The sequence below is a fragment of the Cibotium barometz genome, chromosome 10 (assembly GCF_041138505.1).
Source record: "Cibotium barometz isolate CiBa-2024 chromosome 10, ASM4113850v1, whole genome shotgun sequence".
Taxonomy (NCBI): domain Eukaryota; kingdom Viridiplantae; phylum Streptophyta; class Polypodiopsida; order Cyatheales; family Cibotiaceae; genus Cibotium; species Cibotium barometz.
In genome coordinates, this window is record NC_141055.1 from 13,917,221 (window position 1) to 13,938,214 (window position 20,994).

Genomic DNA, 20,994 nt, shown 5'->3' on the forward strand with positions numbered 1-20,994 from the left:
TAAAACCTAACCAAATTTTTAATTGGATCCCATCACTACAGTGGTTGGGCGGTTGGCTAACCCATGGGACTGGATGGGGTTAGGCTGGACTAATGGATCTGTAAATCGAGACTCAATTTCTATTTAGTTCGATATAGATGAGGTAAATCCCGGACAAAAATTGTTCTATGGAAAAAGGATCAACGGTTGTGCCTCTCTCGATGAGGAAAAAAGCGTTGGTCTCTATGATCCAAGTGCAATCTGTTCCTTGAATCTAACTATGGAACTTACGAGTTCGGTCAGATCAGTTCAGTTAAGTAAGGCTTTTGACTACGTTAGGGAAAAGATATCCTGGTGGAATCGCCCGTGCTTTCTGGGCAAGAGAAGTTTTTCCAAGTTCGGTTTGGAAGAATCGATGAATTAGTCACCTGTCCGGATATCCGTGGGCGAGGCCCCGAGTGTGGGACCTTGCCCCACGCAAGATGTGCTACTTCTGCTGCTAGCACCCCGAATCCGTTGCGCAGTGGGGACAGGGATCTTACAGTGGATGTTTCATCCATGTCTTCTAACCCCCCACCATACCCCATAGGTAGTAAATCCCCAGTGGAGGTGTGAGATACCACTAAGGTCACCATGTGACAAATAGAAGAGTTCAACTCGCACAACAAGACCTTGTAATTAGTGTGCTCCATGGGATATGGATTGGTTCAATGCTTCTTCAACTTCATCTCACCAACTTCTGAATGTTCTCACATGACTCCCTATCATGCTTCAACTTCATCACCTGCAAGTGCTTTATGTAATTGTGAATTGATGTTTTCACATAACTACTAGGTCATGCTTCAACTTCCTCACCATGTACTTCATGTTCTCACATGATGTTTGCGCATGAGTACCAGAGTCATGCTTCAAATTTATCACCAAATCCATGGTTAAAGTATTTCATATTCTCACATGATGTTCTCATCTGACTCCCTACTATCGAACCTCACACATTCAAATGATGGATCTAGATAAGAAGGGTTGGTATCTTAATCGCATTGGTTGACATTACTCTAATGCAAAAATGCACCTTTTAACATCTTTTTATAACCATGCATTGCACGTCATAACTATATTTCATAACTACATGATTTTGGCATTCGGTAAAGCTTACAACATGTGTAATGGGGGCTAATTAGTTTTGTATATACATAGACTAGGATAGAACTTCACTAGCCTTTTTGGCCCCCTTGGACATTCCATGCGCCTGGGAGGGTGGGCGACTATTATAACTATGAGGCATGTATATAATACATTTTTACTAATGAGAAATGGCAGCAATCCCAATTGAGTTTCCTTGCTATTGTGTTAGTAGCTAGCTTGATTGCTCTCTTGTTGAGGTGGATTGTGTGATATTTGGTTGTGCATACTTTCAAAACAAGCCCTACAACTCAAGCCTGAGAAGATCTCCTTCTACCCAAGAGTGCTACCAATCGGCCTGCATATTAATATACATCCTACCTAGCATGTTGCCAAGTCTATATAACTCCACATGGCTAATATCTCGTGTCTAAACTCAGGACTGGCAGGCACACGGGTGCTCAAGGAAATGGCTACTCCTCATACAGAGGGCCTTAACCAACCTGTGACACCACTGGCACACAAGGGTGGATCATTGATTTCTAAGTGGGCCTCCATATGTAGTAGTGATAGCAAGGGTGTATGAATAATAATTCTTCATGATCACGAGTATCATCGATAATATTTAAAAGATGAATATATGTATTCACTCTCAATACATGGACTAAAAGTAATAAGCTTTTTCTCTCAGGTATGTGGCATTGTAAAAGCCACTAATTCCAGAGAAGCACGGCGCCACTCGTTATATATTAATCGAAGAGCTCTGTGACAGTGAAATTAGGAGATGCAGTCGTGGAGATATCCACGATTTGTCAAAATGGAGCCGCGCTTTCTTCCACAGGAGTACACGCACAGCTCAGAACTAGTACGGTTTTGAGCTCGACAAGCGGAATGGCATTTACGTAGACGACGATCCCCCTTTCACTCCTGCATGGAACTGTAGCCTCGCCGTGCATATAATAATATTATCACGACGGCTGCACTACACTCACGCTTTATCTTTTTGACCGCCCGGGCAAGTCCCCATGTTGGACTTTTAGGTCCTTGCTATTAAAAAAAAAATACGACATTTCTACTTGCTATAATTAAGAAAAACTGGCCTATATTCTCAACAGTCTTTATTTTCATTTGTTGAAAAATATGCTTTTTATCGGCTACAACCTCAGGCTTGATTTCTGATGGGCGTTTTTGAACATTTTTAGGTATTTAGGACGTTAAAAACTTGCAAAAATATATCTTCGTCGTCATAAATTACATGTAAATGGTGAAATACTTGCCCTTTCCTATCAAGTTTGACCCACAAAAGGCAACCCTGCATGACCTAATATATATTTTGATGTTCCTTTGTATCTCTTGGCAACCTATCACAGTTGTACTTTTTTCCAAGGCATCCCATCATTTTGAATGGAGAGATCCTACTTCATCAACCATCCACTTATCAAACCGACCACATTAGACATCATGCTTTATTATAAAAGGTGGAGTTATAGGGATTTTCTTTTCTTTTTTCCAAACACTATATCAATACAGTTTCATCCAAGAAAAAATTGTACCTTTGAACAAGAAGATCCTTCACACTTTAATCTAATTGTATTTGTGTCTTGAAATTGTTTGGGAGGAACTTTTCCTTCGTCCATCGATTTCTTTTGAAGATTGAACAAGTTTTTGAGATAGCTTTTTTTGAAGATTAAATAAGTTCTAGACCGTGGGCATTCCCTTATGACGTTCTAAGTCTAAATTAGTTATCTTTCACCTCATCCATTCAAAAAGGAGATGAACCTATGAGCGAAGAAAATGTGGTTAGTATTGAAAACCATATGATTTTACTTGAAAGTTGAAACAATTCTAGGTTTCGATTTGGGGGGCATGTTGGACGTCACCTCATGTGAATGCAACATAGCACAATAGTGAATAGAGGGAGGAATTTTTTATACATGTAGTAATAAGTATATATGTGGGAGGAGTTTGAACAAATAGTTATTTCATGTAATTCATGTATGTGAAGTTGAACCTCTCCCTCCTCTTGGTCCATGCGTCATGAATGAAGTGTCATCTCCTCATAAAAGGAATTGACTATCAGCACAAGCAACAACGCGTTTTTTCTTTGAAGGAATAAAAAATCCAAATGTACCTTCAAAGGCTAAAGGTGAGAAGAAAAGTGGAAACGTTGGAAGAATGCAAATGAAAATGGGGCACGCGTTTGTGTTTCATTCGCTCAAGCCAATACACAACAATAATAGCAGAGCCGACCATAGCATAAGTTATTGACGTTGTTATTAGCATCAAATTGATTAAAAGGGTTGCATTTCTATAACAAAAGAGCAATCTTTTGCATCATCCGCTAGCTATATAATAATATGGGGCGTGCTTCTTCTCGTTGTTGTGAGCATCATGAAACCAGCAAGACCAGGAAAGGTGCATGGACACCCGAAGAAGATGAGAAGCTCGTGGCGTTCATCCAACGAAACGACGGGCATGGGAGGTGGCGAACTTTACCTAAGCCTGCAGGTATCACAAAACCTAATTTTTTATCATCCACAAGCAGCAGCTATTCCATTCTGATTAGATTTTGTAATACTATAGTCTTATGATCAGTTACCACTTAGTAATTATACAATACAGTCTGTGAAGCCACTCAATAATTATACAATACAGTCTACGAATTTCTGATTTAACTATAATGCAAAATATGAATATTTGGGCTTGTGTGGAGCAGGGCTTAAAAGGTGTGGCAAGAGCTGCAGGTTGAGATGGATGAATTATCTTCGGCCTGGCATCAAACGGGGCGATTTCTCCTGCGAGGAAGAGAGAGCAATTGTTTACATGCACTCCATTGTAGGAAACAAGTAAGATGATCATGGTTTGCTGCATTAACTCGTTGATTGATTAATGATCTAGTTGTAGCACATAATTATGACACTTAACGACGAACTTGAGGATAAACGCATGGTGGTTTGCTGCATTAACTCGTTGATTGATTAATGAACTTGTACTAACACGGTCATGATTATGGCTTAGTGATGAAACTAATTAACCCTATGTTGTAATATTACAGGTGGAGTGCGATAGCTGCGCAACTCCCCGGGAGAACGGACAACGAGATCAAGAACTACTGGCACACGCATTTGAAGAAGCGATTGTCCGCCCACATGGGAATCGGCCCGGCCACTCATTTGTCTAAGTCTGCTACTACATACAATCCACTGGTTGTCGATGGCTCTGAGGCGGCCTCTTATAAGCAAGTTTTAATTACCGGCAATCCGTTGTACAATGTGTTTGGGATTTCTAGCTGCATGAGCAAGCCTATATATTACTCCGACTGTCCTACTTCTCTCCAGGCTATGTCCATGCCTCAGAGGCCGGAGGCTGCTCGCATGAATTTAACATCGCCTTCTAGCTGTGCCCCCTCCTCTATTACAAATGGGCCTCTCTTTCCCAGGCCTTATTACTCTCAAGCAGATTATGACTATCAAAAAGCAGTCCACTGCCACTCTAAAAGTCAATTCAACGAAACTGCAGATCTAGAGCCATTATTTGTTATAAATGGCTGCAATTCTATTCTTAAGAGTCATGGTGGGCTTGATCTCTGCCCGCAGGATGCACTACATGTGACTTCTCCGACGCAAGCGGCCGACTTATTAATGTGGGAAAACCTTGTCGTTTCTCCTTCTGTGGGCACGCTACCCTGAATGCGGGTTGTACTAGCTTCGTCTTTTGCAGACTTTTCAAAGAAGTTGAAGGCATGGCAAGTATTGTTAAAGTTACTGGTAATCTTTAGTCCACGGACACCACCCTTTAAATGAGGTGTGCGCACTCTTGTATATACCAGTACATGCATTCTATTACTCTCTTTAACCTTTGTTTATTCTTGCACTGCTATGCCCTTTTTTTTTCTTACGTTCATGATATCAGATCACGAAAGGTTTTCTAGTAGCCTTTGGAGGGTTCCTTTTAGGGGAAAAGGCTCCCATTTCTCCACCTTATAGTGCATCACAACATATTGACCCCTTTACTATCACAATATCTTGATTGAGATATGTCAATGGTCAAGATCACATTTTCATATCTCGTTCAAGATACCTTGACAGTCGAGATCACAATAAAGTATCTCGTCGAGATTAACGATCAGGATCATAAGGGACATGGCTGCATTGCATGGCATCACAAGTGGGAAATTATACATATATCAAAACCGAGATCCCTTCTAGCATTGACGTGGATCCCAATTGACTAAGTATCTCGATCAAGATATCCAAGTGACAGTGATGTGTTTTAGTGACATGGACCTTGATCAAGATACGTGAGCCCTTTCAAGATACATGGACCTTGATCGAGATACGTGAGCCCTTTCGAGACTGTTGGCATGGCGATGGTTAGAATCTTGATCGAGATATTGGGCTATTGGTTCGAGGGACATGTGTCAAGCTATGAGTGATAATCATATCTTGATTGAGATACCCCGCCCATAAGTATTTCTCCTTGCGTCGATGTCCTATTTCCCTTAATAGTGAATGAAAGTGATCACCCTTACCGTGCATCCGTCCCCATATGTCTTTGGATAAGAGACTGAGGCTCCAAGGTCTTAAGTTGTCCAAAACAGAGAAGTAAACATACTAGCCATGTAATCACTGACATTAAGCAAAATTTGGACTCAAAAAGGGCCTTTAAGAAGAGCCATATTATCACTTTACTAAAGAAAAGGGGGCCGTGGAGTGAACCTTATTTATCTTACGACAAAATCCCCACATGTAACATACCATTGGAAAGCCCTTAAAAAGTAGACTCTAAATCTACAACCTCCGAAAAATTTAGAGTTGATAAGCTGTGAGAATGGATCCTGCTATGGTTGAAACCATTCGGAATTGGCCAGAGTTACATACTGTGCATGAGGTCCATGGCTTCCTTGGATTATGCTCATATTAAAGGAGGTTCATAAGGCATTTTGCCAAGATTGCCTCACCATTATGTGAGCTTACAACAATGAAGAAAGCCACTTTCAAATGGACCCTGGATGAGCAGGATGCCTTCTACCAACTCAAGGATGCTATCATATGTGGGCCTGTATTGATCATTATGGACTTGCAAAAACCATTCACGATGGAATGTGATACTTGTGGGAACTATATAGGGGCTTTCCTAAATCAAGAGGGTCATGCAGTGGCCTATGAAAGCTGTAGATTGCATGATAAAGAGACCCATAGGGACATTTATGAACAAGAGATCTTGGCTGTAATTCATGCCTTGAAAATATGGAAGCATTATCTTCTTGGGGAATAATTTATAGTCAAAACCGATCACCAAGGTTTGAGATACTTTTTATCTCAAACAAAGCTCACGGAGAATCACATGAGAATGGCAAATTTCCTTTCTATGTTCCATTTTCAGATTGTACATAGTCCACGAAAGAAGAATGTAGTGGTAGATGCCTTGTCTAGGAGGCCATATGTGGTTGTCATTTCAATGGCCTCACATGGGGACTTGACTGCTATGCGTGATTTATAGCATTTGGATGCTGGTTTTTGCCACATCTGGGCTGATTTGATGGCTGGTCACACACAAAGTACTCATTCTCTCTCTCTCTCTCTCTCTCTCTCTCTCTCTCTCTCTCTCTCTCTCTCTCTCTCTCTCTCTCTCTCCTCGAATTGGATTGAGCACACATTAAAGAACTCTTTCTCTCGAGAAGGTCGAGAACACAAGTGAGAAAAGATCAATTCAACATGGCGGATTCCTCGGATTGACATTGTGTTTCTCAATACATTTGTTGATCGGTAGTACTCTATGAGCACTATATTGCACGGTAGAGAGAACCGCTCTACACACACCCCACACCCGATGGGGCAAAATATTATACAATTGTCAATGGCAATGTGTTTTTAGATGATGTCGGGCAAGAGATGAAGAGCCGCAAAAAAGAAAGAAAGAGTCATTAATCAAATCAAGGATGAGTACAAGCCGGCCATCGGTAGTGCGATGTCGTCCCCATAAGGTGGATAAAGGACCACATGGTGGACGTCATGAAACATTGGCGGGGAGATTAGACTAGGAGAGTGAAGGCAGGGGGTGAGAAGCCTTGGTACATCAGCACCAAGGAGTGGAATGAGGAGAAGAAAAAGTATACAAAAAATCCCCAACACTACAAGCAACAAGAGGATGCGGCAAAAGCCCAAATGGAGAGCGTAGGAAGCTCTCACCTTGGAAACGGCGGTTGGGACGCATTCCATGTCTACTAAGTATCAACACTTATCTTGTATGTTTCATTTGATGCTATGTTATGTTTATTATTTTTATGTTATGGTACTTTTAGAATCAAGTGGTTGGTCGGCCGAAAACGGGAGAAGAGGAGGGCATTGCTCACCGCCATAACACGTACTTTCATTTGGAGATGCTTAAGCGAGAAGGCATCAACCTCAATTGGGGGAATGTTGTAGATATGGTAAATGTGGCAAGCCTTAACCTTATGATTTGTATACTTGCTTTGCCATTGCATGTTAGATCGTTGTTTTGTATACCAAAAAAAGGCGTCTTGTATGGTTTTTGCAAGGACCAATACCTGACCCTGTGAGTGAGGGCTCCGCATAGAGTGGCCTTGCCCATTTCTTTCCTCTTGTACATACATATTTTGGTCAGCTCACATCTTTGTTTGAGCTTGTATAGCTTGTATATTTTGGTCAACTACTTTATGCAATTTTGGTCATCGAGTATAAAAACCATTTTGGCTTTCTATACCATACTATGGTCTTTTGTCGGCTCATCTCGTCAAAGCTCGTAATATAGTCTTTGATATATAAATTTCACATCTTGTAATATAATTTGGCCATTGTTTGCACTTGTGTACAATGTACATACTTTGTAATGTCAGAAACGTTCTAGCACTCCAACTTTTCCAACAAATTTGCTTCCTTCTTCATATCAGAGTACAGTTGACTTTGGTACTCTATAAGTTTGGCATAATGGTGAATCCAGCTACAAGATTGTAGGTGGATGCACTATTATGCCAAAAAAATACCTGCACTCGTCGAAATAAGCATCGAAAGTTACTGCATTCGTCAAATAACCATCGAAAATTTCCTACATCCGTCAAAATAAGCGTCGAAATGTTATGCATCCATCGAAATAAATAATAGTCAAAATAATCATCGAGATAGCCATCAAAATATGTGCCAAAAACGCCGTCAAAATAAGAGTGAAAAAACATGTATATTTCAACGCGTATTTCAACACATATATCGACACATATTTCGACGTTTCCATTTCGATGCTTATTTCCATAAGTATTTCGCCATTTTAGGATTTTTGAGCTTAGTTCTAAAGCGTCGAAAATGGCGTGGATAATGGCCCCGCCTCTTTTAGTGAATGTGAGGCCGGCATAGTCTACCTAATCCTATACTCATGTCTATCGGTAATAGTACGTATAACTATGTACAATGCCTCCAAATACAAAATGAGGCTTGAAACAAGCTAGGGATATAGAGAAAGGAGAAAGAGGATCCTCTAGTCTCCATGGTTTGTACCCTCATCGTCCTCATGATCATTGTCCCTTGATGTAGGCTGCTCCGTCGACATAGATTTGCACCCAATGGCACTCTATGGATCTACCTTTGTCATGTCCTCATCTCACTGTGCAACTCTTATGGTTTAGAAAACATAATTAGGTGATGTTTGAATACTTTAATTAGAAGTCGAATGACATTTAATCTGGATTACTTACAAAAGTAGCTGGTGGAGGTAGTTGGGTCTTTAGAATCCTATAACCCTGATAGGTGGCTGTCCGTATCTCTTGAGGAATCGGTTGATATAAAGAACATAAGATACACACCTACATGTATGTCTAAGACAAAATGTGAACATGCAAAAGTGGCAATGAAGCCCTTCTTGCCCATCCTACCAAGACGTGATAATGTATGCCCAACCTGTAGCCTTTCTCATGCTACATCCTATAGATATATGTTCGGAATCAAAAAGCATGTGTATATAGACCTAAGATTTAAGACAAACATTAGAACATAGCTAGAGAGTAAATATAACATACCTTCTACTTATCCCAATGTGTCCTGAGTCACATCTCCCGCCGAAAGGCCCTCCACAACTCAGGATGCATACTAGTGGTTCTCCGCCACCACTGCGCAATATCTCCTACACATTTTGAATTCACGTCCAAGAAGTTAGAATAAAAAATAAATGCATGTATCAACAATTGTGAGATGTGGAACACTCAACCATCAAGCTGTCACCGAATTTCATATCACGTAGACACAAGTTGCAACAAACAAAGAGTCTAAATATAGATTACAACTACAGATAATACTTACTAGGTTCATATGATGATGCAAGAAAATTTAACAAGCTATGAATATGTTTATTGCAAACTCATACATAACTGACTTTAATGAATAGTTGCTGTAATTTTTATTTTATTCCAATGGCAAATAGGTTCCGACTCATCCTCCGATACACCGCCTCCTCCAATATGCCTACAACACTACAACATAATGAGGGTTTAGCAGCGAAAATAGCAGCGCTTTTATGACTAGAAGGGTGCAGAGATGTTGGGCCTATATCGCTGCTATTTTCGCTACAACACGTTCGTTGCTTAGTAGTAAAATTAGCAGTGCTATTTCGCTATTTGTTGAGGAGCGAATGTACTGCATAGTAAAAAAAAAAGCTGGGGCAAACTGGGGAGTTTGCACAGGACTCCCCAACTCTTTTTTTTCTAATGTAGACATAATTTAATTAACATAACTTCACATCATCATGGACAAGTGTAATGTAAAACTTACAAATACCAAAAAAAAAGACATTTACAAACCATGGTTTTAGGAATGTCAAAATTCAATTACAATACTTAGCGGATTACATAAGTGTATGTTTCCAAAAACTCATATACATGATAAAGCGTAATAGAAAATTATGGAGCTAGGGGCTATCTGTTATGCAATTGGTATTATTCCTTACGACTCCAACCCCTTCTCTTCTCACATTTCCATTGCTATCGACATGAACATTTGCACCACCGTCTCTAGTTATATGATCCTAAAACACAATTAAACTAACACAAGTGACAATTAGCTTTGCAAAAACAAAGAGGTTTAGGTTTTAGGAATGTACTTACTTACCATGCTTTCCAAGCATCTCCTCTAGGAATAACAATCTATCCTTCATCTTGAACCCTATCATTTAATAGAGCTTGCAAACCCCATTGTAATGCAAAATCATATTCCTCTTGCTGCGTAGGGGACAGTCCATTGCTCAAGCTATAGACATACAAACAAATGAACATTTTAGAAAGTTGTTATTTAAGATAACCTTCTTTAATTAAAAGATAAGATACAATTTGAGGCTAATATATACTTACAAATATTGTTGGGATATCGACTCCTCCTTCACGTGGACCATAACTCCTCAAGTTATTTGCCATCTATTCGAGAAAAACATAAATACTTAAAACTCTTATGCGTACACTACAACAGAATGAGAATTTAGCAGTGAAAATAGCAGCGCTTTTATAACTAGAAGGGTGGCTAGGTGTCGGGACATTTTCTCTACTAGAAACACTGCTATTTGCGCTGCAATAGGGTCCGCAGCTAAGCAGCGAACCCGTTACAGCAAAAATAGCAGTGTTTCTAGCAGCAAAAATGGCCAAACACATGAGCAATGATATTTCACTGCTATTTTTGCTCTCCTGAGCAGCAGCTGAGAAGTGAGGAATCTATACAACAAAAAAAGAGCTGGGACAGAATGGAGAGTCTACATAGTATTCCCCAATCTACCCTAGCTCTTTTTTTTGAAATTAAGACAGAGTCACAGTTTCAGATTTCTAACACAAACACAAATATAGGAAACACATACATTGTGGAGAATGCAATTGAGCCCAAAAAGTTATTATATTTCAGAAATTGTTGGGCCTTTGGCCATATATACCTAACATTTTTACAATGAAGAGGTATGAAGAGTGTCTAACTAGAATCCGCATTGGATTCCGAGTGATCTTCATCATTCGATTCCGAGTCCTCTTCACTTGCTTCACGCTAGTAATCTGGATCCTCCACTTCTTCTTCCCCTTCATCCTACATACATGCCATGGCTTGTCGGCCCCCCAAACCCCTGGCTTGGAGGGCCTATGGCCCCCCCACAACCCTACCCCCCCTTAAGTACCTACCCTCAACAAAAAAAACCTTCATAATTAGCATCAAGGTGAAACTTTGCTCACAAACTATCTCACATAATGCCAAAGAAAACAAGGTCTAGGCACCCCATTCCTTCGATAATTTGCAATGACCTTGGCCATGCTCTTCAACCTTGTCCCACCACTCAAAAAAGGGCCATGGCTATGGTCCCAAACTAGGCCCACAGCTCCAAAAATAACCAGTAATGTTTTTGTGTGTGATGGATAGATTTATGTTGAGTGTGGCCTTTGTTTTCCTAACCCTCATAGCTATAGTTGCAAACTAGGCCCCACATCTATAACCATCACTTTCCTTTTGATATTTGTGTGATGGATAGGTTTGTGTTGAGTGTGGCCTTTGTTTTCATAATCCTCATAGGTTTAATTGGAAACTCTACTTACCTATTCTAGTGCAAGGTTCAAACCGAGAACCATAGCTTAGTGAGATCATCAGCCACACAACCTTCCCAATGCAAGCCCAATGCACACACCCTCACATTCTACTCATGAAAGAGGCTAACATGTCACAAATCTTGATTGCAAAAAAATGAGTTTGGAGCTCCCCTTTTTAGAGCCTCCACCTCAAAAGCCTGATGAGTTAGCTTAACCTCAAGTTTGAGGCTCTCATCTAAGTCTTAGGGCTTTTTCAACATCAAGGTTTAGGTTCCTACTTTGGCTAAAACCTCAAGTTTTAGCATCCCTTATAAATATGAGGCTCAACCCCAACTTGATCCTCGTGTTATGGTTCACCCTTAGGTTGTAAAGTTCCATCTAAGTCAAAGGCTCAACCAAAAGGTTGACTTCGATGCTTTGGCTCAACCCCTAATATGAGGCTTCCTTCTAAGTTAGAGGAGGCTTTCTTCTAAGGTCAGAGGCTCAACAGAGGCTTAACCCCAAGGTTGAGGCTCATCCGTTACCTAAACCTCAATTTTAAACTCAAGCTTCCATTGAGGTTCATGATTTTTATCATCCTCAATTTTATGTTTCCTTTTAATTTTAAGTCTCAACCTCAAGGTTGAGGCTCTCGTTTGACTCTTAGGCTAAAATTCAAGAATGAGACTCATGATTTGGCTCAACATGGGACTTCAGGATGTTGAAATCCATGGATCAAGCTCTCCTACAAACAAAACATCTACCTAATCAAGCCTAATCCTACACTAATGGTGACAATCCTAATCTAAGGTGGATAGAAATGAAAAAAACTCATCATGAGTGTGTATTAATTAAGATTTAGACTCAAGTTCAGTTAGGCATTAGGGGAAGGTTGAGGTCTATGGGGGCCCTTTAAGCTGCCATATTATGTTTTTAAGTACTTTTGCTTAAGGACTCTAAGCATACTTTGACTAGGCCTGACAAGGGGATCTTTATGCAATCATTATTTGAATTTCTATTTTTTCAAATATATATTTGCTTGAGCTAAAATGGGGGTAACTTTTTGGTTTCCCCAAATTCAAAATGGCTGGAAAGCCTTCCCTCCTCTCTTCCCTCCACGTTTAGGTCCCCCCCCCACTTTCTCTCTCTACATTCTCTCTCTAAGACGCCCTCGTTTCTCTACCACTCTCTTTCTCTTCCCCTTTCTCACATTTGGGTGTGCCATGGCTCTGCATCTCTGATTAGTAAGCTTCCATAACCTCTGCACTTCCAAATGCAGATATCTCACACTCTCTCATCCTCCATGCCTCATCTTTTTATCATTTTCTGCTCTCTCTCTCTCTCTCTCTCTCTCTCTCTCTCTCTCTCATGTCTTTCCCCCATTGAAGTGCAGAAAATCCCTCTGTCAACCTCCATAGCTTCAAAGCTAACCATTTTCCATTCTTGCATTGTTTACCATACATATCCCCTACTTCTGTCTGCAATCTACATCTCTCTCTCTCTCTCTCTACTGCATTATGTTGCAAAACCTCAATCTACCATTTTCTATGTCTCTTGCCATCTTCCTTGTCCTTTCTCCTATTACCTAATCAGAAGATCTATGACCTTCTAATATTTTTTACAGCAAAACTTCATTGCACTCTCCTCAGAATACCCTATCACTCTTGCATTGTGTTCTACAAGAAGCTCTTTTCAGCATTGCCTAACCCTAAAGAAAATGCCACTTGAAGATATATCTAACAGAGCACCAAAGTTCAGGTTACATGTAGATTTGGCTGCTGAGTATGCTACAATCCGCAGCACAAAATCAAGTGGTGTGACCGATGTGCCATTGGGTACTCTTCGATCACAAGGGCGAAAATGTATTGACCTCTGGACGAATGGATTCATATACCCTATTGACCCGCTCACCAATGCTCCACCTCATTTTGTTAATATCACTACATTTCTTAGTTATGTAGGTGATGGAGCTAATGGTCTATTTGGCTACTGTAGGAGGCTTTCTTTTGTTGCAGCTCAGGAATCGCATTCAAGACTGCATTTCCGAGGCTTATGGCTTGAGTTGCAGAAGCAACACAAGAAGGACATTGATAGGCTTGAAGAAGTGGTGAACAACTTGAAAACTCAGAATCAGGAGCTCCAGAAGAACAACTTTTTGCTTAAGCAGGCCTTTGATATTGAACGGGACAAGGTGAATGCAGCCAAACAGGATGCACGAAACAAGCAACGACACCTTGCAAGCCTGAAGAAGCTTCCAGTAGACTTTCGACAACGGAAAAGAAAGCGTCAGTTCCTAGAAACCTTGGAAATCCTAAGTGGAGCAAGAAAACGACGTGTACGAGCAACAAGGTAACTTCTATTCTTGCCATTGTTTTGCAGGCCTTTCTGTTTTGTGAAACATATTGATGTTATTTTGTATTTATGTTCCATGTAGAGATATTGCTGGGGATATGATGGGATATGAAGGTGGTGCTGAGGAATGTAGAGCAGGCATATTGAAACATGTTGTTAAGTTATCAGACATATATAAGCTGCTAGAAGATCCCACATGCAAAATATATAAGCCAATCCGAAACAGAATTTTTGGAGAGCTGCAAAATATGGTAAGCCCCATACAGATTATGGATGCATGTGATAGTGCTGGTGTCAGTAGGAAGGGATATGAAGCCATCTACAGGGTGTTTACACTAGGTCATCGTGCTAAAGGTTTTCTTCGACCCATGCTACCAACTCCATACAGTGTAACCATGGCAAGAAAAAGTGCAAACTCAGAAATTGCGACCATGTTAGGTGGCTACCGTCATGTGGAGGATGCTCTGCCTGTATGTACTACAAAGGTATTTGAATACAACAAGTACAACAATGTCTTTATTGATTTAAGGACCCTTCAAAGAGCTATGATTTCTTATTATGGTCTAAGCATTGAGGAGTGCCAAGGTCAGGCTGTGTTTGTGTTAAAGCTTGATGAGTGTCAAATTGTAAAAGGACGAAAATTAGAAAGAGTCAGCCTAACACTTATGAACAGGGCTATCAAAGGAAATCTGGAACAAGATGATAATCTTCTTGACTGTAGTGCACAAGCCTCAAATTCCAACAAGGGAAGTCAATCTCAGGGAAAAGATTACTATGGAGTGCAATCAGAAAAGAATATATGGTGGTTGGCAGCATTTGAGCTTCCACAGGAGACGAATGATACATTGCGATGGTACCTTACCCGGACAGGCATCCCAAATGTCATATCATTGCAATCAAAAGGAGAAACTTTGCATGTGGAAGATGTAGGAACATTTACAGTTGAGTGGCACATGGCAGGTGATTTAAAGACATTGAAGTGTATGCTGGGATGCAAGCTAGGAGCAAATACTTTTTTTCTATGTATTTATTGCTGCCATTCAAAATCAGAGTATATTGATCGCGGCAAAGCTTCAGGCAAGGTTGCAGCCACCAAGACGACCAAATCTCATGCAAAGGCCAAGAAAAATGTACAACCAACTTCAATGAGTGCAACGCAAAACAAAGATCCAAAGAAACCTATGCAGTGGGTTAATGGCATCATGAATTGTAATACCAATTGTCCGCCTAATCGTGATCAAGAAGATATCTCATGGAGCCCTATATTAGAGATTCCACTTTTCCGTGTTCATATTTGCACGCTTCATGCTAGGTTACGCATAATGGACAAATTACTGAAGTTACATATCAATTATGCATGGAATATGGAGCCTGAACATCTTCGCAACGAATGCATCAGTAAGCTGGAAGATGTCCTTTCAAGTGTGGGGCTTCATGGTGGTGCAGTAAAGTTGACTAAGGATACTAAAAAGTCAGGACCGGGTCAGGATAATCCAAACAAAATATGCATGGGTGGGTCCAAAGCAAGACACCTTCTCTCAAATTACGAGGGGTACAATAGTCACACAAAATATGAATTATGGAAGGCCATTTGTGAATGCACCACTTATCGTGGGAATAATGCAGAGCTTGGTCTCAAGCGGGCAAGGCTGTGGGAGTCACTTGACAAAATGATTCAATTGCTAGAAAAGGCTCCACTTGTTGCTGAGGAGATTGCAAACTTGAAGACTGCAATACATACATTTACTCAGCAAATGGTTGATGCATGGGGAGAAACACATATCACCCACTATATGGTATTTACCTTTCTATCTATTTACTGATATTAATCGCCAAATAGTAAAATTCTGATATGATCTTTGTTGTAGCACATTATATTTGCCCACGCACAGTTTTTTCTCGACGAATATGGTCCAATGGCAATTTGGAGCACCCAAGGAATGGAGTGCTCTCATTATCAAGCTAAGGCAGCATACTTTAAGAACACGCGACATGGTGGAGGTGGTAAGGAAAAAAGTAATGCCTTGCATGAGATGTTTAATTGGTTTTATCGCAGTTTGGGAGATCGACGCCGACAGAAACCAAAAGGGCAGGTGTCATTACTACGAAGGGTTGTAAAAAATGTCAATCTGCAACAAGCAATTGCATGGCGAGCATCAAGTGCCGTGCATGGGATGCGTGAGTGGTTCGCTGCGCATAGGCGTATGGGTCGAAAATGGGTTCCATATTAGAAAATTGTAGCCTTTTTTTAGTTAGAGCTTTTTTATTAATGTCGAGATTTTTTTTATTAATAAGTTTTTTTTCAAAAACTATATAAACCTGTGAAAGTGAGTTTTAAAATTACATTTTCACGTTCATTCACTCGTGTAAGTCAATGGATGGCTAGAACTAAGCACACTGCACGCAAAACTGAGAGCCCAAACGTACCGTCTGGTGCACACAACTTAATACACGCAGTAGCCGCGGCACAGGCATTTCAACAAGTGCAAAAACGTATCAAAAAGAAGCATACAAGCATGGACAGAGAGGTAGAGACCCGACAGGAAGATGTACAGTCGGATGTGTTCTCAGGACTGGACAATATTGAGGATGTCTCCAAGCAGCCTGGAGACACCGGCTCCTTTAGAGCCACGCGTACACCATTCCCCCGACCTCTCTCAGAGGCTGAGCAGCAGGAGCGTGTGCTGGAAGAGCAACAACGCCAGATTGATGAGGAGGAGCATAGAAGAAGAGAGCAACAGCAAGCCCTATTCCCTCAGCAGCTATAAGAGGAGCTAAGGGTCGCATTTGAGGAAGACCAGGAAGCACTTCTGTGTATTGAGCAAGAGCAGTTTCAACAGGCTGCTGACTTCTATGAAGCGGAGGAAATAAGCCATCGTGAAGAGCAGGATAGGCTCTTAGCACAAACACTACATGAGGAACTTGAGAGGCGTCAGCCCCCGTCTCCACCTAAAAAACAAAGAATAAAGATTCGTGTCAAGAGAAAGAAGGAACGTGCAAACAGGCAGCAAGAGGTGGAGATGGAAGAGGAGGATCGACGACAAGTAGAGGAGCAATATGATGGCACGCATTGTATTAGCATTAAACAAACATGATGAGAGAAAGATTAATGCTACTTACATGATAAACTAAATAGGTAGCATAATGACACAAGAAGTGGGATAATGGAGGTGTTGTACTCATGCGTTAGTTAGAGCCTCTTATATAGGCTGGAGTACATGAGATTAGGGTGTAATTAACTCCTAAAGAAAACCCTCATAAAGTCTTGAAGGGAGCACCCAAAGCCTAGATTTGAGTAGAGATCCTCCTCTTTGGGGTGTGTTTTATTCATGAAAAATTCACAGATAAGGGATTTTTAAAGTAGGCCTTGAATGCACGTGATACAGAGGGTTTACATATAGTGAACCCCCTGAGATCCTCCTCCACTAGAGCTAGGCACCTAGAATATTCTCCTTTAGATGCCAATTAACCATAGTCTACCAAATGTTTCTAAGGCTAATAGACCTTTGGACCATATGCCATTATCCCCAATGTCACAATATGATATTTTTGTATATTGTTTCAACACCCTCCCTCAACAAAATATCCATGGCTACTAAGATGACAATGCTAGCTCTAGATACTATTCACAACTCTGGTTTTATGATTACCATCCAAGTTCACGTAGGTCTTAGTCATGGTGGTTTACAATGCTACAAGTTGATAGACAGATGCTAGGCTTCTAATTATGTTTACATTTTGCTTAGGATAGAGGGGTGACTATAGGTAGGTAGGCCCTAGTTGGTGGTCTTTAAAGCCCAATCATGCTTGATGTAGTTAGCCTCCAATGAGGCTCCTTCTTTGTCTTCTTTTTCTTCTTCACTTGAACGATCTGCCTGCTGCTATCCCTGTAAGAAGAGCTTTCTATGCCTTGTTTCTAAAGAAACATTCTTTTTCCTCGTGCCAAAAATTGTAGGATTTCTTGGAGAAGTCTTTCTTTTAATTTGATCCTTTGAAGAACCCTTTGCTAGACTTCTTATAGCTTCCTTTATTGAAGAAAGCACCATCTGTAATGCCATACCTTTGTTTAACTTTGACATTTTCCTTTAAGAGGGATTCTTCATCCATTAGCTTTGGTGATGGAAATATTCTTCTTGATCCCAGCTAGTTGGGATCAAGAAGAATATTGAATAGCTATGATCACATCTGCTTCAATATTCTTCTTGATCCGAGCTAGTTGGGTGAGAATACTTTTCATATAATTCAAGTGAGTCGAGAGTGACTCTCGTGGATTTAATTTTAGCTCAGAGAAATTAATTAAAAGGCTAATTTTGGATTTTTTTTGGTTGTGCTCCAAAGACTGTATCTAAGGTATTTCAAGTGTTATTGGACAAGTCCTTTCCATCTATGTGATAGATATAAGTGTAGCTATGATGGCCAAAGCCTTTTCATCGTTGTTACTGATCCATAAAGTTTTTTTGTCCGTCGTGTTTGGCATTTTTTCTTTCCCATTGGTTACACCCCATAGCCGTTTTCTCATGAGAGTAAACTTAATCTTAGTTTGCCATATGTATGAAAACTGTACCCTGCAAATTTATTGAGTTTAGTTGAACTAGACATCATTTTGGGTAGGTCTTACCTCTTTGCTTTGCTAGAAGCTAAAGGGCAATGTATTAACCCTTACACTGATTTTAGATGCAATGCTAAAAACTAAAGGCCCCCATCACCATGGAGATGCATGTTAGAAGACAAAAACTAAGAAAACCTTGATGATAGTACCATGGTTTTTTATCTATTGGGTTTTTTTTTTTTACTTCTTTCCTTTCTTCTTGGGCTTCAGATGTTTAACATTAGAGGAATCACATGATGAAGGCATGATTAATCAAGGATTAACTCTCCAATGATAGGGGTTAGTGAGAAAACTCATTGTTTTGGGACAACCAAATAACAATACTTTGGATGATGAAATTGATGAGCTTCCTCAAACAATGAGGCCAAGAATTCAACCACATGCTTTAGCAATGGAAATAGAAGGGTTTTCAACTTTAAAACACTAGATTAACCCATAAAACTCAAATATTAATCTATGTTTAGGTATCGAAGCTTTCTGAGAGGTGCACAAAGCCGCCCTGGCATCTCCCGTCGACCATTCAAAAAACGGAGTCCACTATTGAATTCGCAGTGGTGGCCAAAACCCCTTCGGGGTGGGGCGAATCAAACAATGTTTGCCTAGATGAAGAAGATTTTGAGTTTTCCCCCAATAAATATGGTGACAGCTATTCGAGCTCTCTTGGGTTGCTACGCACTTCATTGTAACCATTGATGTTGCTCGCCTCTTCGCCTCCTCTGAGGTGGGAAGAGCCCTGAAGAAGAAGAGCCATGGGATTTGGTTGAGAGTAGAGTGAGAAATCTTCACTCCACTAGCAAGTTTGCTAGCGCGGATTGCAGGCTCTTACGCACTCGGGATGAATAACAATTGGGTTCCCATGTTGCATTAGAGAAGATAACCAAAAAGGAGGTAGCCATGGAAATGGGTTAATTACTAATCCTAATTAATAAAAGATAATTAGTAGAAGCTAATGCAAGCTTAGGAGGGTAACCTAGTTGTGATACCATGTTGGAATTATGGTGGCATGAGTAATATGATGGCACTCATTATATTAGCATTGAACAAACAAGATGAGAGAAAGATTAATGCTAATCACAAGATAAACTAAATAGGCAACATAATGACACAAGAAGTGGAATAATGGAGTTGTTGTACTGATGCATTAGTTGAGAGCCTCTTATATAGGATGGAGTACAAGAGATTAGGGTGTAATTAATCCGTAAACAAAACCCTAATAAAGTCTTGAAGAGAGCACCGAAAGCCTAGATGAGATATCCTCCTCCACTAGAGCTAGACACCTAGAATATTCTCCTTTTGGATGTAAATTAACCATAGTCTACCAAATGTTTCTAAAGATAATAGAACTTTGGACCATATGCCATTATTCCCAATGTCGCAATATAATATTTTGGTGTATAGTTTCAAATACGATATTTTGGTGTATTTTAGTACTCTCTTTGAAGAGTATGTAAATAATTTTCTCTTATTATATTCTCTTTTCTTCTTTTAGGTCACTCAACCACCTAGTGAAGATGACATTTTAGGCTTACATATTCTCCTTCCCATTGAAGCGTTGGAGGCTTTGCTACTGGGGACAAGAATGAAGACTTTGATGTAAGTGGTTACATGTAAGTTATGTACTTGAGAAGAATAAGAAGAAAAATATACATGCCTTCTTTTTCTAGGCTTGTTCTTGTACTAACCTCACTAAATTTTCTTTTTTGGTTTGAAACTATTTAGGTAAACATTCGACAATAACATGTTACCATGCCTACACAATTGGAATGGATTCCATTGCTTAAACATCCATGATTATGAGATGATTTGGTTACCATGCCTATGAGATTAGAATGTGTTTTGATTGGATAAGCACCCATGACTACGAGATTAGAATGTGTTTTTGATTGGATAAGCACCCATGACTACGAGATTTGTTGGCTACAAAGTAACATTTACGAAAGTGAAAGGAAAATTTTCCACTACAAATTAAAGGCATCATGAGTCGTGTATAGAATTATTTAGACAATGTAAACACTTTATTTGAATCAATGGCTCTAGGAAGATGGCAAGTAAGATAGTACCACATGTAAAAGCACGTATCACTTGATGAGTTGAGTGAGGGAGGGTTGGAGTTGCTTCACAATTGCCTGCCATCCAGCTTCAGTGGGGTGGATCATATCATCCCAATAGAATTGTGTGCGAGGGTTAGGGCACAAGCTATAGGCAGGGCGCCCTTTTACACCTAAACTGCTACATTTGGAAGTAGGGGTAGTCCCCACACAACATGGCCTCAAGCCAGAGCCTGCAGAGGTGGAATTTGAACTCAAAAAAACTAGTAGTGAAAAAACTTGGACTCCATGTGAGCATCTCTTGTAAATGACTTGTCACTACATTGTGATTCATACATGCCATTGAAAAC

General features: G+C 40.2%; 2 protein-coding genes and 1 long non-coding RNA gene across 3 annotated transcripts in view; 1 reads left to right on the forward strand and 2 right to left on the reverse strand.

Annotated features, from left to right (window-relative positions):
* Positions 1-3,307: 3,307 nt before the first annotated feature.
* LOC147634577 (transcription factor MYB7-like) lies at positions 3,308-4,937 on the forward strand. The gene is made up of 3 exons (XM_086803686.1): positions 3,308-3,609; positions 3,818-3,947; positions 4,157-4,937. The coding sequence occupies exons 1-3, from the start codon at positions 3,459-3,461 to the stop codon at positions 4,788-4,790; spliced, it is 915 nt and encodes a 304-aa protein (XP_086659812.1). The 5' UTR covers positions 3,308-3,458; the 3' UTR covers positions 4,791-4,937.
* A 4,193-nt stretch (positions 4,938-9,130) lies between these two features.
* LOC147634578 (uncharacterized) lies at positions 9,131-10,516 on the reverse strand. The gene is made up of 3 exons (XR_015266765.1): positions 10,454-10,516; positions 10,215-10,352; positions 9,131-9,580 (listed from the first exon to the last, which is right to left on the reverse strand). It is a non-coding gene; the product is annotated as an uncharacterized LOC147634578 (long non-coding RNA).
* A 10,018-nt stretch (positions 10,517-20,534) lies between these two features.
* LOC147634579 (GDSL esterase/lipase At5g03610-like) overlaps positions 20,535-20,994 on the reverse strand; it is a 15,649-nt gene continuing 15,189 nt past the window's right edge. Inside the window, exon 5 of the mRNA XM_086803687.1 lies at positions 20,535-20,877. Coding sequence (XP_086659813.1) covers positions 20,675-20,877 — 203 coding nt within the window. The 3' untranslated portion in view covers positions 20,535-20,674. The remainder of the gene's footprint in view (positions 20,878-20,994) is intronic.